Consider the following 13,528-nt stretch of genomic DNA (forward strand, 5'->3'; position numbering starts at 1 on the left):
GCAAAATTTTTCAGTCAAGGCCAACCTGTACAAGTTTGCTACCACTAGAGGAACCTCCCTTGAAAATGGCAATGCATAGTGCATGGCTTTAGATTTTTTTTAGCCAGACTTTAATTAAAGTGTGATGCTTTCTTCATCTTCTGTTCTCATACTAAATATATCTTTTATATTTAATAGTTAAATATATCATACCATATCTCACATATCAAGACACTTATGTGAAGAATTGAGGGGACAAATGATTGTGAAATATTTTAATGAAATGTTTTCCAATGTGAATAAATGCAAGAAAAGGCATTTGCTGCTGAAATTCAAGACCTGACAAAAGAACTGTTTGGGGTGAGTTTAGTGTACAGGAATATATCTATCAACAGATGTCAAGTTAATTCAGGAGGTAAATAGATTTAAGCAAGGAATTGTGACATCCACTGCCAGCAGACTGCAAGATACCAGTTGCCATTGGATTTAATCTATCATAAAAACAATGAGAATATTTCTACTTGATATTGAGAGATTACAACCTTCTTTCATCCAGATTGCTTTTTTTAAGAGTCTACATCATAAAATTGAGTCTTGCTGATTTTATGCTGGAGATAAACTATGGAGGGAAGATCTTTCTTGATTTGTGACAGCAGGATCTAGGGGGGGGGGGGGGGTATGTGTAATTTAATGATGATTTTATCTAATGTCTGAATTTACCTACAAAGACTAATTTTTGGTCCTGTTAAGAAAAAAGTAGAGGTGATTAGAAAAAAATTTAAATGTTTGTGAATGTTGAATGCAAATTGTATTAGGCAATGGTGGTCTGAGATTGAGGAGTAGTTTGTAGGGGGTGTAATAGCTTTTATTAGAGTAACTGTATACAGCTGAGAGGGAGGGGAAAGGCTGAAGAGCTCTTAGGCACACAAACCTTATAATTACAAGAAAAGATTATTCTTTTTTCTTACTATTGAGTCCTGTTAGTCTAATAAAAGCATTACTTCTCCTTATGAAACTGGACTCCGATACAGCTATTAGCGAAGGTGGATTTTATGTCCATGCATGTGTGTATGTGGGTTAATAAAAAAAAAAAAGGTGCCTACTAGTTCAGTGCACGTTATTTAGTTCTTAAGTATGGCTTTCTTAAAAGAAAGCAAAGGAGTATGTTTCAAATAAGTAAATTTGGTAAAGGAGATGACTACTGAAGAAATTCCTTCCAGAAAGTGAGAGGGTAGTGTGTTTGGAATGTGGGATCAAGGCAAGAGCTGTTTGTCCATTCTTAGCTCCAGGGACTTTGTGTTAGGAGGAGGACACTACTGAGTGTCATAATGTTTTTTTCATTAATCACACAACGTAAAACCACATTACAATGCAAAGAGCAAATTCTTGCTCTGTTTTGACTCTAGAACATGCTTGAGGATTTTGTTTTCAGTAGGGTTTTTGCATATTTTCAGTGTCACCTTTTCTTCCAGACTGATTATTGTTATGAAGTTCTCTTATTGTCTAATGATTATTTTATAATAATACTTTGCTGCGTAATTCATCTTGGAAATTTTACTGGTAAATGCATAATATTCCAATAGTGCTTAAACATACATCAGTCTCGATGATCATGAGTAACGCTAAAGTTGTAAAGCTCTTTCCTATTTTTATTTTGGCATTTTTGGAAAACAATCAACTTTCCTTACATTTTTCTCAATGTCTGCCTAACAAAGTAGTATATATTCCTGTTTCAAGTGAAATAATCACAAGTATTTACTCAACAGATACTAACTGTTTTGATAAAGTCAGTGAACTATGTAACTGACAGAAGCTTTGAGGCAAATACATACTTCGGGGAAAAAAACCCTGAAACCAACAGTAAAAACTTCCCCAGTGGAGACTGTAAGCTTTGTATTTTCTTAATATGAACTACTGCTTTTTATGTAAAAAATTAAACTAGTAGAATTAGGCTCCCTGCTACCTTGGGTGCTTGTAAGATAGGTAGAAAGGAGAGCATGGGCTTGAATTCTAATCACTCCCAACAGGAGAGTTAGGGAGGATAAATATGTAGACGTGTGTCCCTTTTGTCTTTCATTAAATATCTGGTAGTGCAAATAAAATATCAAATACACTATAATTGAGTAGGTTTTGAAGGCATAACTCGCAGTGGAGCAACTCATAATTTTCAAAACTCTGGTGCTGCATTAGAGTACTTGCCATTGTTATCAAACATGAAAAGTAGTCATATTGAAGGTACAGATTTAATTATATTCAGGCTTTCATATAGTTATACCTTGCCCCAAAAGTTGTGCAAGTGTCTGGATGTTTCTGATGAGCTTCTCATTAAAAAAAAAGTGTAATGGGGGTTGGGGTGTGTTGAGTCATATTTATTTCTGGGTGAAATTGCTTACAAAGAACAAAAGCAATTACTTATTTTTTAGAGAAATCCCATCTTTGTTACAAGCAGTTAGCAAGGTTTTCTTTTGTTTAGAGTGAATAAAGTGAATGAGGATATTTTTCTGTGCCACCACCAAAGAAACCATTTTTGAAATCCACGAGAGCTAAAATTCTTTCAAAGTGAACTTGTAGAAAGAGTATTACATTGTTCCCTGCCATATACAGGTGTAGCTCTACTGCCATCCTGGTAGTACAATGACTTAAAGAAAAGCTGAGCTAGAGAGAAGTAATGTGTTTTATTAGATAGTTGATATGATTGCAGCAATAAAGATGCTTTTTGATGCATAGATTATTTTTAGATCCCTCAGTCTTTAAAGCTGCATCTTTTATAAACTTCTGGGCTATTATGTAAAAGTTAGTATGTTTAGGACCAATAATCAAAAATTTAAAAAGTCTGTATTTTCTGTATATCCCACAACGATACTTCACTTACATTATGCTATAAAGATTATAATGTAAGAAATACAGCAAAGTGGTATACTTGTTTCATACATATTAACACAGATGAAAGATTATTTTTAAAAAATAATGTTGATGTAGGTGTTTTAATTAGTATTTTTTTTAAAGTAGTGCATTGCTATTTGAAGGTGAAGGAGTATTTAATAAGAGGCAAAAATATAACAGAAGTGTTAGATAATTTTAACCATCTTGCCTATCAACTAGACTTAGATGGCTACATAAGGTACACAAATTTTATATCTGCATCTTTTAACTTTCTCATTAAGCAGTACACATACTGCTTAGTAGAAGTGAGGACTTCTGCCAGGAGTCTTAACATAGGGGAAGATTCAAACGTAGCATGCAGTGTTTATGTTGTAAAAAACTTTTTGTTCGAGTAAGCTGCCATGCAAAAATATTCCAGGCTTCATCAAAGCTGCATGGAATTTGTGAGATTTTCATAGACGTTTTTGTGGAATCAGGGAAAATCTGTCTTTAAGAACTTCCCATCAAATGTTCTGTTTTCACTGATGCTTATGTTAGAGTGAGCTGTGAGAAATGACATACATCAGTTCTTATAGCTGTCTGTTCAAGGCTGTCTGTTTGGAGAAGTAAAGCATTTTCTTGCAAGACATTGCTTTGGCATCTAAATCTCAGTAACTGGTTCTGGTACTGGTAACATAAGTCTGTTATGGCTGTTGATGTAACTCATCATGAAACATTCTTCTTCCTTTAGCAGCATTAGCTGTCTATTGTTATTACTGGCTTTTTTCAGCTGCAAAGAGAGGAATGAAGGGATCTACCTGTCCAAAAAATACCATCAGAATGTGCAGTATGGATGGCATTTGTAAAATTTGGCTGTTTATTTCCAATATGTTTGAATCGGTGATTATAGTAGAACTGTTACCCTAAGAAAAGATTGAACTTTGGCAAGAAAATGTAAGGATTTAGGAGGAAATATAAAACACTTAAGGTAGAGTTAAACTTGAATGATTAGAATTGGTGTGTTATTCACAGTGAAGTTATACCGTGAAAGGCTAGAATAAGTTGTCCAGGATATGTAACAATTATTTTGCCAAAGAGTGCAGAGTAGTAGTTTGTGTATGTGCCGTGTTGGAAGGTTAAAGCAAGAGTCATCCATCTTGTGTCACGTATATGCCAAACAAAAAATACTTCTGCTGGCTTTTAAATAATTATGCATCTTAAGCCAGCTCTAGCAAAAGTGGTATGGTTCTGGGACATTCTCAACTCTTAGTTTTCTGCAAGTCCTCTCTTTGAACAGTACTACAGGGTTTCTAGTCTGTATGTTAGTTTTTGTGGTTTTCCCCTTAAGTTTTGTGTTTAAAGAGAAAAAAGTTGCTTTAGGCAACTAGAGAGAAGTAAATAAATATTTTCCATATGTCTTCTGTAAATTACTTAACTTTTAAAAAGTTGTTTTGAAAGTAAAAAGAAAAGTTATTGGTCTATTAGCTGTATCAATTACAGAACAGTCATGTAAACAGAACTTGAATATTTCTATCATTGGCTAAAAATCTGGAAAGACATCGAATAGATTCTTCTCTGACAGGTCAGTATTTTGCCAGACAATCTGTTTTCTTTCAGCTGTAATAGGTAGAAATTAGCTCAAATAAAAATGTTAGTGCAGAAAAGATTTTTCTGGTGATTGGACCCCTTCAGTCACCTGTCTGAAGTGATTGGTTCTAGGAAGGAGGAGAACAAATCAAATGCTTTCAGTGTGTTACGATTGTTGTATTCATGTGATTTTTGAGTGCTGCTTGGCAAGAGTTCTTCTGAAGATGCAGCATTTTTTTTCCCCTTTCTGGTTAGTTTTCCTTTCTGTGTGTGAAGGTATAGAATCAGTGAGTAAATTAGTGTAGGGTTGTATGTTGAGTCTCAGAAAGATAGTAACAAATGTGATCAAAAGTATAGGATGGTTTTTATAGGAGGTATGACTAAATAGGTGAGTTCTGCTTAGTCTGGAGAAGAAATAGTGAAACAGGGAATTATTATATATACTACTCATGAAAATAATATGAATTGGAGAGGATAAAGAAAAATTAATTCTGCATTGTCTTCCTGTACAAAATCTAGGGGCTTCAAATGAAGCAAGTGGAAGCTAGGCTGAAAACAAACAAAATGGTAGTATTTTGGTTGTTTTCTGCAGAAGGTAGTTGAGGCAATCCTTTGCCAAAAGATCGTACGAATGATGAATCTTACGGGGTTCCAGGGGCAACCAGAAAAGCTCATGGAAGAGAAATCACTTACTAGAAAGTGTGACCCACTGAACCTGAAGTAGTTAGAGAGTGAAAGAACACTAAGGGGGAAGTATTGCTGGGTCTTCTGTCATTTTATATTCTCCTGTAGGCACTGTTAAGGAGAGGATAACAAGCTAGATGAACCTTGGTTTGGTACAGTACAACTGTTGTATATTCCAAGAAAATGTAAAAGCCAGAAACCTCTATGTTTAGTTTATATGCTGTATGAATTGCTTGAGACTCTCAATGGTTATTTCATTCTTTAAAGCAGTGGATATCTTAAAATAATATTAAAAAACCCAAACAAAACCAGCAAAACACTAAGACTCAATAATAGATATTTTTTTTAGTCCGTTGGAACGGGCAAGATCAAAATTGTAAATGGGAACTTTGAAGAGTAATTAGAGTAAAAGTTTTTAAATTTTTTTCATTATTATTATTCCTTGCATTTTTTTATTCTGTATCTTAGTCTGCTGTATTGTAGAAAGTCTGCTTCCTGCTAAATGCAATGTTTAAAATTCCCTAAGATGGTAAGGGATAAGCTACGAATATGGACTATCAGGCAAGCCCTGGAGATTTAGTTAATCTGACCTAGATGTTCTTTTGATGATTGAGACCTGCAGTATGTGAAAACACTTCTCAATTTCAAAATGAAACACGAGGATATCTGTTGTATAACTCAGCTGTCCTTGTAGTGACAGACACATCAATCATTTCTGAACAGGAAAGGATTTACTATAAAAAGTTTGTAGGTTTGGAGCTGTTGAGTTCATTGGCATTCGGATCAGCAATGATATTGGAAGTTGTAAGTGAATTCAGCATTTGAATTTTACCATGCCCTAAAGAGGATTAGCTACAAATGCAGGCAACATACTTTTTTCTTTTTCATTTTCAAGAGCCTGTTGTGTAAGATGTTAATTCTTGACTTAGTTTTCAGCATATTTTATGTGAAACTGCTTGATAGCTCTTAAAATAAGCATTGAGCAAGTACCTATGAACATATATAACTGGGGGAAAAAAAAACCTAATTGGAAAAAAAGCAAGTACCTGGAAAGCAAAAGTGTGTTTATATATACCACTTTTGAATATTTGGGAACCCACTATTTTTCTGTAACATCTTGTATTGAGTCTATCTTTATAGTACAGTTTAATATATGGGGAAGCTTCTCCATGTTGAAGAACTGTGGGGTTAATGTCCTATTTTTTAAAAACCTTACAATGATTGCAAATAATGATTTCGATGATGGGTAGGATTATATGGCCTAACATTTACTCTGCAAAACACTTTTTCCTATATATTTAGCAAATTTTAACAGTTTTCACTGAAGTTTTTGCATGCTAGTTTTCTGGTGTATGCTGAATTATTTGAGAAAGATGTAATTGTAATAATTCTGTGCTTGGAGAATATGAGAGAAGGAAATTACCTGTTTTAAAAACACAGGATAAACTGATTTCTTCAGTGGTAATTGTTTCCACTGTTTTGGAACTGCCACTCAGTATTTCTCAGTTTTTTGTTCAAACTGCCTCTTTTTTGCAAAGTTGTGTTAAAATTTTGGAAGTTGCACTTTGCATTTCAACAGTAGAGATTTCTTACAATATTAACAGCTAAAAGCCTTCAAGGGTCAAAACACACATTTCTCTGTAGGGATGAACAGACATTTCCTTGGAACCACTTTGAGCTATGTTGATGTGAATGTGGACACCCGAAATGAAAGCAGAGTCCTCTGTAAATGATCTTTGTGCTAAAACAAGAGTATAAAGGAAGTAAATCCAAGTATTCTGTGGGAGGGGAAGGGTAAGAGGTGAAAATGATGGATGGTTTGCACATAGGTTTTTTTTGTATCTCATTTTTTAGACATGTCAGACGTAAGTCCTGGCATGCCTGTGACATGTTTCTTTAAGAACTTTGAATTTTCCTGTGTTTCTTTAAGAATTTATTTAAGTGGAGGAACCAGTATTTTGATTATGGCCTGTGGTACTGAGAATGCACAATGTGGTAGTCTATACCAGATGAAGTTTCCAAGGATTGAAACCTTATTGAGAATGTGTATTCTGTAGCTGTAGTCTGCTCGAAACAACAAAGGAATGAATAAGCAAAGGCTCATCAAACCTGGGAAAATTAATAACAGAAAGAACTGTGGTATATTGACTACTGTACATCAGTTCTTCCATGTACACGCACTTAAAAGTAAGCCTTTGCTCTGTTCTGGGATAGGAATTGCCTTACAGTTAGAATACCTGCTGTCTGCATGGGCAGTATGTTATAATTTTAAGAGTTACTGCTCCATAAATTCCTCGTCTTCTTATTGAGCAGTACCAAGAAAAGTCAATATCTAAAAATATTTACTGTTTTTAGGTATTAATAGTTGTAAGAAAATGGCTAATGTTAGCAGAGAAGAGGTACCAAATGCTGATTATGTAGTTGAGAGGCATTGTTTTCTAGGTGCTAAGACATTGCAGTGGTTTTGAATGCAAACATTACATTGTGAAGACAGTTTGGAAAAATTTGGTGTAACTCTACCATGAGTAATACAAAGGATTACTATGGGTAATAGCAATAATACTCTATTACTGTGGTGGTAAAATTATTTAACCTTTCAGTTCATCTGAAGTGTATTTTAAATCAACTCTTTTGGCAGTGTTTAACTAAATAGAAAAAAAGTCTTGAAGAAAATGACTGCAATTTTTAAGTCTTTCATAAATGCAACCTAACTTGATTATTTGAGCTTCTAGTCTCATTCAGATTTCAAAAAGCAAGCAAAACCTGAACTTTTATTACAAGTACGTGTGTTATGTTTATTTTTCTTTAGAATGTTCTATGTGAATTAATGTGTTTCTTCTTGTGGAAATATTTTAGACACCTGGCTTGAGAGCACACTCTGGAAGGTTGCAGTGGTTTGCAAAAAAGTGTATATCAAGCAATCAGGTATGTGGCTGGTATGATGTCTTCTATGTAACTGTCATGCTATTCCAAGAAAAATTGTGTTGAAATATTTCATTGCTTGGTTTTTATGTTTGTGAAAGGACGTGTGACAGGCTGATGAGGTGAACTTAATGCTCTGTGTAAATGCTGGCGTATACTTAAACAGAAATACTATTTTAGCTGAATGCACACAGCATGTAAGTGCACGTATATAGAAAAAAATAATTGTTTGGCTGAGGTATAACTATGTTCTTCCTTTCTTTTTAAAGATGGAGACTTTGGAACACTTGGTAGAATTAACTCAAAACCTATTTGAATGTGATAGAGATGAGATGTACTACTACCTGCTTCAACTGTGTGGTAAGTGAGCTTGTGATCTTTTTCATGTTGTAATCTGTTTGCATTTGTGTTGGAGATAGGACATAACCCTGAATTGGAGAGGAGTTTTATCCTGATATGCAATTAGCCGGGATAGTGTTTCTGAGGCATTTTAGGCAAGGGGAGAGTGCAGGGTTTTGGGGTTATTTACCTGCAGACCTGAACACTTACATAGAACTTACATAGTACAAGTATTCAAATCCATGCTATTGTCTTGTATCCTAATTTGAAAGTTGATTCTGTTTTGGTTTTTAAGAATGCTTAAAGAAGAAAAACTGTTCATTTGTTATATCTTCATAACTGATAAAGATCTGGTGTTTCCTGTGATTGGATCTGGTTCTGAAAGGTGCATTTTTTTTAAAAAAATTACCAATTCTTCATCAGCCACAAGTAACTTTTGCATCACTTATAGGAACGGAATAGTTTTTAAAGTTGAAAGTTCCATTTCTATGCTACAGACTTGTTGTAGGATGTATCTGTAGTGTTTTTCAATTTCCTCTTTCTGTATTTTTCAGTCTATGGTATTATACATAATAAAAATTTTGGAAACTTTAGTTCTAGTTCAAGTCTTGAAAAAACATTCTCTGTTAAGATTGGGTATGCAGCACTAAACAGTAAATCGGGACATTAAAAAAAAGGCATTACAGGGATTGCTGTGTACTTTGGTAATATGTGTGTGTGTGTATATATATATTAATGAACCATTACAGCAATTTGATATATTTGGTCATGGGAAAACTTGCATTTGAGCTTAAAGTAATTTTAGGCTGTTGCCCACGTATATGGTTGACTAGAACTAGCTATGTTTTAATGCTAAATAAAATACTGTTTGAACCCTCTTTTTCTTTTCATACGGTAATGCAAGAGGCTTCTTACCACAAGCAGAAAAGATGAGTACTTCCACAAAAAAAAAGACCAGAGACCCGTTGAGAACTTTGTTGCTTTTCATCTCCTGAACAGCCTTAGAAAGCTTCAAAACCAAACTGTAGTGTTACCCAATTCTGGCTTTGCACATGCTGGGTCACCATCAAAAATCAAGTAGGTCTGAAAAGCAATCTTGTCTCAACAGGGAGGGAGCCTTCCTGTTTCTCCACTCATCCTGTTCACCTCTGGCAGTGACTAAGTCTGACAGTGCCTACTAGGAAGAGAATCTAAGAAGATACAATTTATCAAATTCTGTCACGCAAAATCTTCAGTCTTCTTTCAAAAGACAAAACCAATTCCATCTACTCAAAGACGCGGAAAACATTTGTGGGTTTCTGTCACCATAAAAGACAAAACCCACGCACATTCCTGCTTTCAGCCATTTTAGATGATCTATCAAAGCTGCCCCATGTACAAGTACAGTAAAGAGTTGTCATTGTGCACCTAAGCCATAACTTCAGATCAGTTTTAAGCATGCAAAAAAAGAACCTACTACCTATTCCAAGCTGTGATCAAAAATGTTGAACACAATGCATTTGGTTTTTTACAATCACAGAATAATTTATGCTGGAGAGAACCTCAGCAGTTTTAGGCCTAGCCCTTTCCCAGAGCTAGGACAGCTTCAGTTATATCGCATCATGGCTTTGTCTAGTAAAGTTTTGTGTGCCTCCAAGGGGGGAAATCAAACGGCCTCCCTGGGCAACCTGTTCCAGGGTTTGATCATCCTCAGATACTCCATTGCTGGAACTTTTAACCATCACCTTTCATCCTTTGCTGTGCACTTCCAAGGAGAGACTAACTTGCTCTTCTCCAACTGTCAGCTAGGTAACTGAAGACAGCAAGTAGATCCCTGGTTAGCCTGCTTTTTTCCAGGCTGCTGAAAACTCGTCTTAGACTTCCTCTTTTATGTCATCTGCTCCAGCCCCATGTTTGTATTGATGGCTGAATTTGCTCCAGTTGCTAGCATCTCTTTTATAGTTATGGAGCCCCAAACTGAAAATATGTCCTCTAGATGGGCCTCAAGTGTCAAACATAGGTACAAACACATGAAAAAGTGTTAAGACTTTCTCTGTCCTACTCTGTTAGCTGCCATAATAATCTGCTTTAAAATGTTATCTGCAGTATTTAGTCCTTAAAACCAATCACTTTATTTGACTTCAGTAGTCACCAAGTTTGCTGCCTTGTCTAAAAAGCTGAAGTGATGCCAGAACCTTGTTGAAAGTGAGCTTGGATCTTGAACCAGCCCAGTTACATATCCATGTGTTTTCCTAAACCCATGCTGCTCCTGGAAAGAACAGAACATTGCACTGTTTCAGTATTGCATTGCAATATTGTTTGCAAAGCTGTATATGCTGCTTTGAAACACCAACTTTATAACAGTTCTAGGGAATATTCAAGTGTGTCATGCTGCTTCCAGCTGGCTGCTCCAGCTTTTCCATGTAGTATGACTTAATCCAGTGGAGCCTAGTCTACAGAAAAGCTGAAGTTCCTTAACTGAACAACGGAAGAATAGCTGAAGAGCTGCTGTTACAGGCTGAGATATTCCCATGTGAACATTTCATTCCATCATCTACTTTCTGACTCTGCCTTTTTGCCTTGCATGTCTTAATTTCTGAGACTCTGAATTAAACCATGGAACAGACAGGTCATAGCGAGCCTATGTTGCTTTTAGGTAGCTGTGAATAGGATCTACAACCAGAAGTCAATGCTGTTCTGGTGACTTATGATAGGAGACATAGGAAACCACCTGCTGTATGTAGTTAAATAGCAATTAACTGTTTTCTTTCACAAAGTCCAGCTTTCTATTTATTTGCAGTTATGTACAGTGGTGTATATATAAATTGCTATTCTTACCGAAAACAGTTAAATTATTCTGTGAATTTGGTAGCAATTTATTAAATTTTTCTTTCAGAAAACTTAGCTTTTACAGTCTTCATATAGGCATTTTTTTTCTTGGCAAAATAAGAGCCTGAAGGCCTAGAACACTTCTTTGACTTGGAAGTGGTAAACTTCTGGGATGTAGACGCTCTAACTCAGTAGCACCATAACCAGAGGATTTCATTTCAAGAATTTCTGAATGGAACTTAGAAGTGGTACCGTAGAATGTTAATTTTTTGTAATAATTTAGATTTTTTTGTAACTTTTTACAATTAACAGTCAAGAATATTAGAACTGATGAGCTAGGACGACTGCTTCTGTAATATTTTTGAACTAATTTCTCATTTATTTGAAAATTCATAAAATCCTTCGGGGTTGTTTTCTGTTTGCATCTTCTGGTGTTCTCTGTGTATTATAAGTAGTTTATAGCTTTTCAAGTTGATGATCATATGAAGCAGAAGTATATGATAAATTGATAATTATTTTCCAAATGTACCTTTTTTGAATCGCTTTATGTATGCATACTCTAAATGTGCTTTTACCTGAAGATTTGAATCTTTTTTCAGAGAACAATGGTGACTGGAGAAAGGCTGAAGCTGTTTGGACTAAAATTCAAGAAGAAAATGTTGTCCCTCGTGAGAAAACACTAACCTTACTGGCTGATATACTTGAAAAAAATGGTCAGGTTGTTCCATTTGAGGTACCTAAGGTAATTGGAGTTTAACTTTCCTAGCTAACAACACTTCTGAATATACCTCTTTCCGTTGAAAAATGTTAACAGATGGCATTACAGTAACTTAAATTTAAGTTTGTTTGTTTTAAAGGTTGGACATGAAGATACTGGAAGTTTAAGTGCTTCTGATGTGGAAGAAAGAAAAATAAGGATGCTTTGCAAGAAAAACAATGCAAAAGGTAAACTGAAAACCACAGCGTTTTTTCCCACCCCCAGCACTAACTTTAAGATATCAATTAGCTATAGAGCAATAGATTCTTGCTGCTGCTTTTTGTTGGTTTGCTAGTATGTTAGGAAAGGTACATGATAATGTCAAGTCAGCCTGTAGTAAAGTTGCCCATAAAGTATTGTTGGTCTGCAGTTCACTTCATACTGTTGGATTAACACCATGTTTTAGACTTTTCAAATGTATCCATTAAACACCAGAAACTAAATTTATATACAGGATTGATGCAAAAAAAATACAATTTTTACAGTTCCCAGAAAATCTAGCTGTTTGGTCACATGTTTTAAGGTGTGAGACATGAGAGGTGTAGTGAGAAGAAAGATTAATATCAACTGAAATAACTGGGGCATGTTTATGGGAAGGCAATTACTTATTAAAAGAAGTTGTTCAGATATTTTGTATTTTTCACTGCTGTTGAGGTCTTAATAGTGAGATCAGATATGGTTCCAAAGTATACTTTAGGTACCTTATTGAAGCTACGGGCGAAGAAATTAGATGACATTAAATGAGATGGGACTATGCCAATCATTGCTCTTTTCCTATTTGGCTTTTATCTCTTAGTCTATTTTCTATTTGTTGATGTTGCAAAACTATCTATTTCTATTTGAAGGGAGGATTATGTAGTTAATAGGGAGGTGTTATGTAGTGTTTTAAGCTTCTTTACAACTAAAATTAAAGTTGTCCATGTTTCTCTAGAATTTGGAAATTTTCCCTCTTGTTCCTCCCCGAAAGAAATACACAGACTATAAACAGAAGATCAAAATCTGTGTCCCCACAGCTTACTGTTTCCAAACCTCTGTGCCTGTGGGTCCCACCCCACAAATAAAATGGCCTTATTGAGAGATCACTTCAGATCAATTCTGCTATAAAAAATGAACAGCTCTTTCGTGCAAACTTCCCTGCCTCAGATAAATAGAGGATTAACTTAGAGATGGGTATTTACCTTTGTATATACAAAGGAGGAGTGTAGTTTAGTGCAGTTCCTTTGGCTTAATCTGTGTTTAAATCATTGGAAATCCATTTCTAGCCATCTCATCCCAAAGCAGGGACACAGAGTCAGAACTAACATTACTGGACCTTTCAAAGCAGGGAGGAAATCAGTCCATTTCTAGCATTTGCCAAAGCGCAGAGCATTTGAATATTCTGTAAATCCTTTTTTTTTTTTTTTTTTTTTGCCTGTACTATGACAAATAACTAGGTATCTCACTTGAAAGCAGATTAGAAAATAGAATTAAATAGGTTTACAAAAATTAATTTTGCTGAATGAGGAAGGTTTAAAATACAAGACACCTAGTCATTTTCTTCTGAGTGTTATCAATATAATTCACAGGTTGGACACAGATTTCTAAGCTTTG

At 35.1% G+C, this 13,528-nt stretch overlaps 1 protein-coding gene across 2 annotated transcripts in view; it reads left to right on the plus strand.

Annotated features, from left to right (window-relative positions):
* Window positions 1-13,528, plus strand: part of LRPPRC (leucine rich pentatricopeptide repeat containing) — a 93,349-nt gene that overhangs the window by 56,331 nt on the left and 23,490 nt on the right. For both annotated transcript variants that reach the window (XM_049833789.1, XM_049833790.1), the window contains exons 26-29: window positions 7,969-8,037; window positions 8,304-8,394; window positions 11,781-11,923; window positions 12,039-12,126. In XM_049833789.1, the coding sequence (XP_049689746.1) occupies window positions 7,969-8,037; window positions 8,304-8,394; window positions 11,781-11,923; window positions 12,039-12,126 (391 nt within the window). The remainder of the gene's footprint in view (window positions 1-7,968; window positions 8,038-8,303; window positions 8,395-11,780; window positions 11,924-12,038; window positions 12,127-13,528) is intronic.

Source organism: Accipiter gentilis, chromosome 30 (assembly GCF_929443795.1).
Source record: "Accipiter gentilis chromosome 30, bAccGen1.1, whole genome shotgun sequence".
NCBI classification, from domain to species: Eukaryota; Metazoa; Chordata; class Aves; order Accipitriformes; family Accipitridae; genus Astur; species Astur gentilis.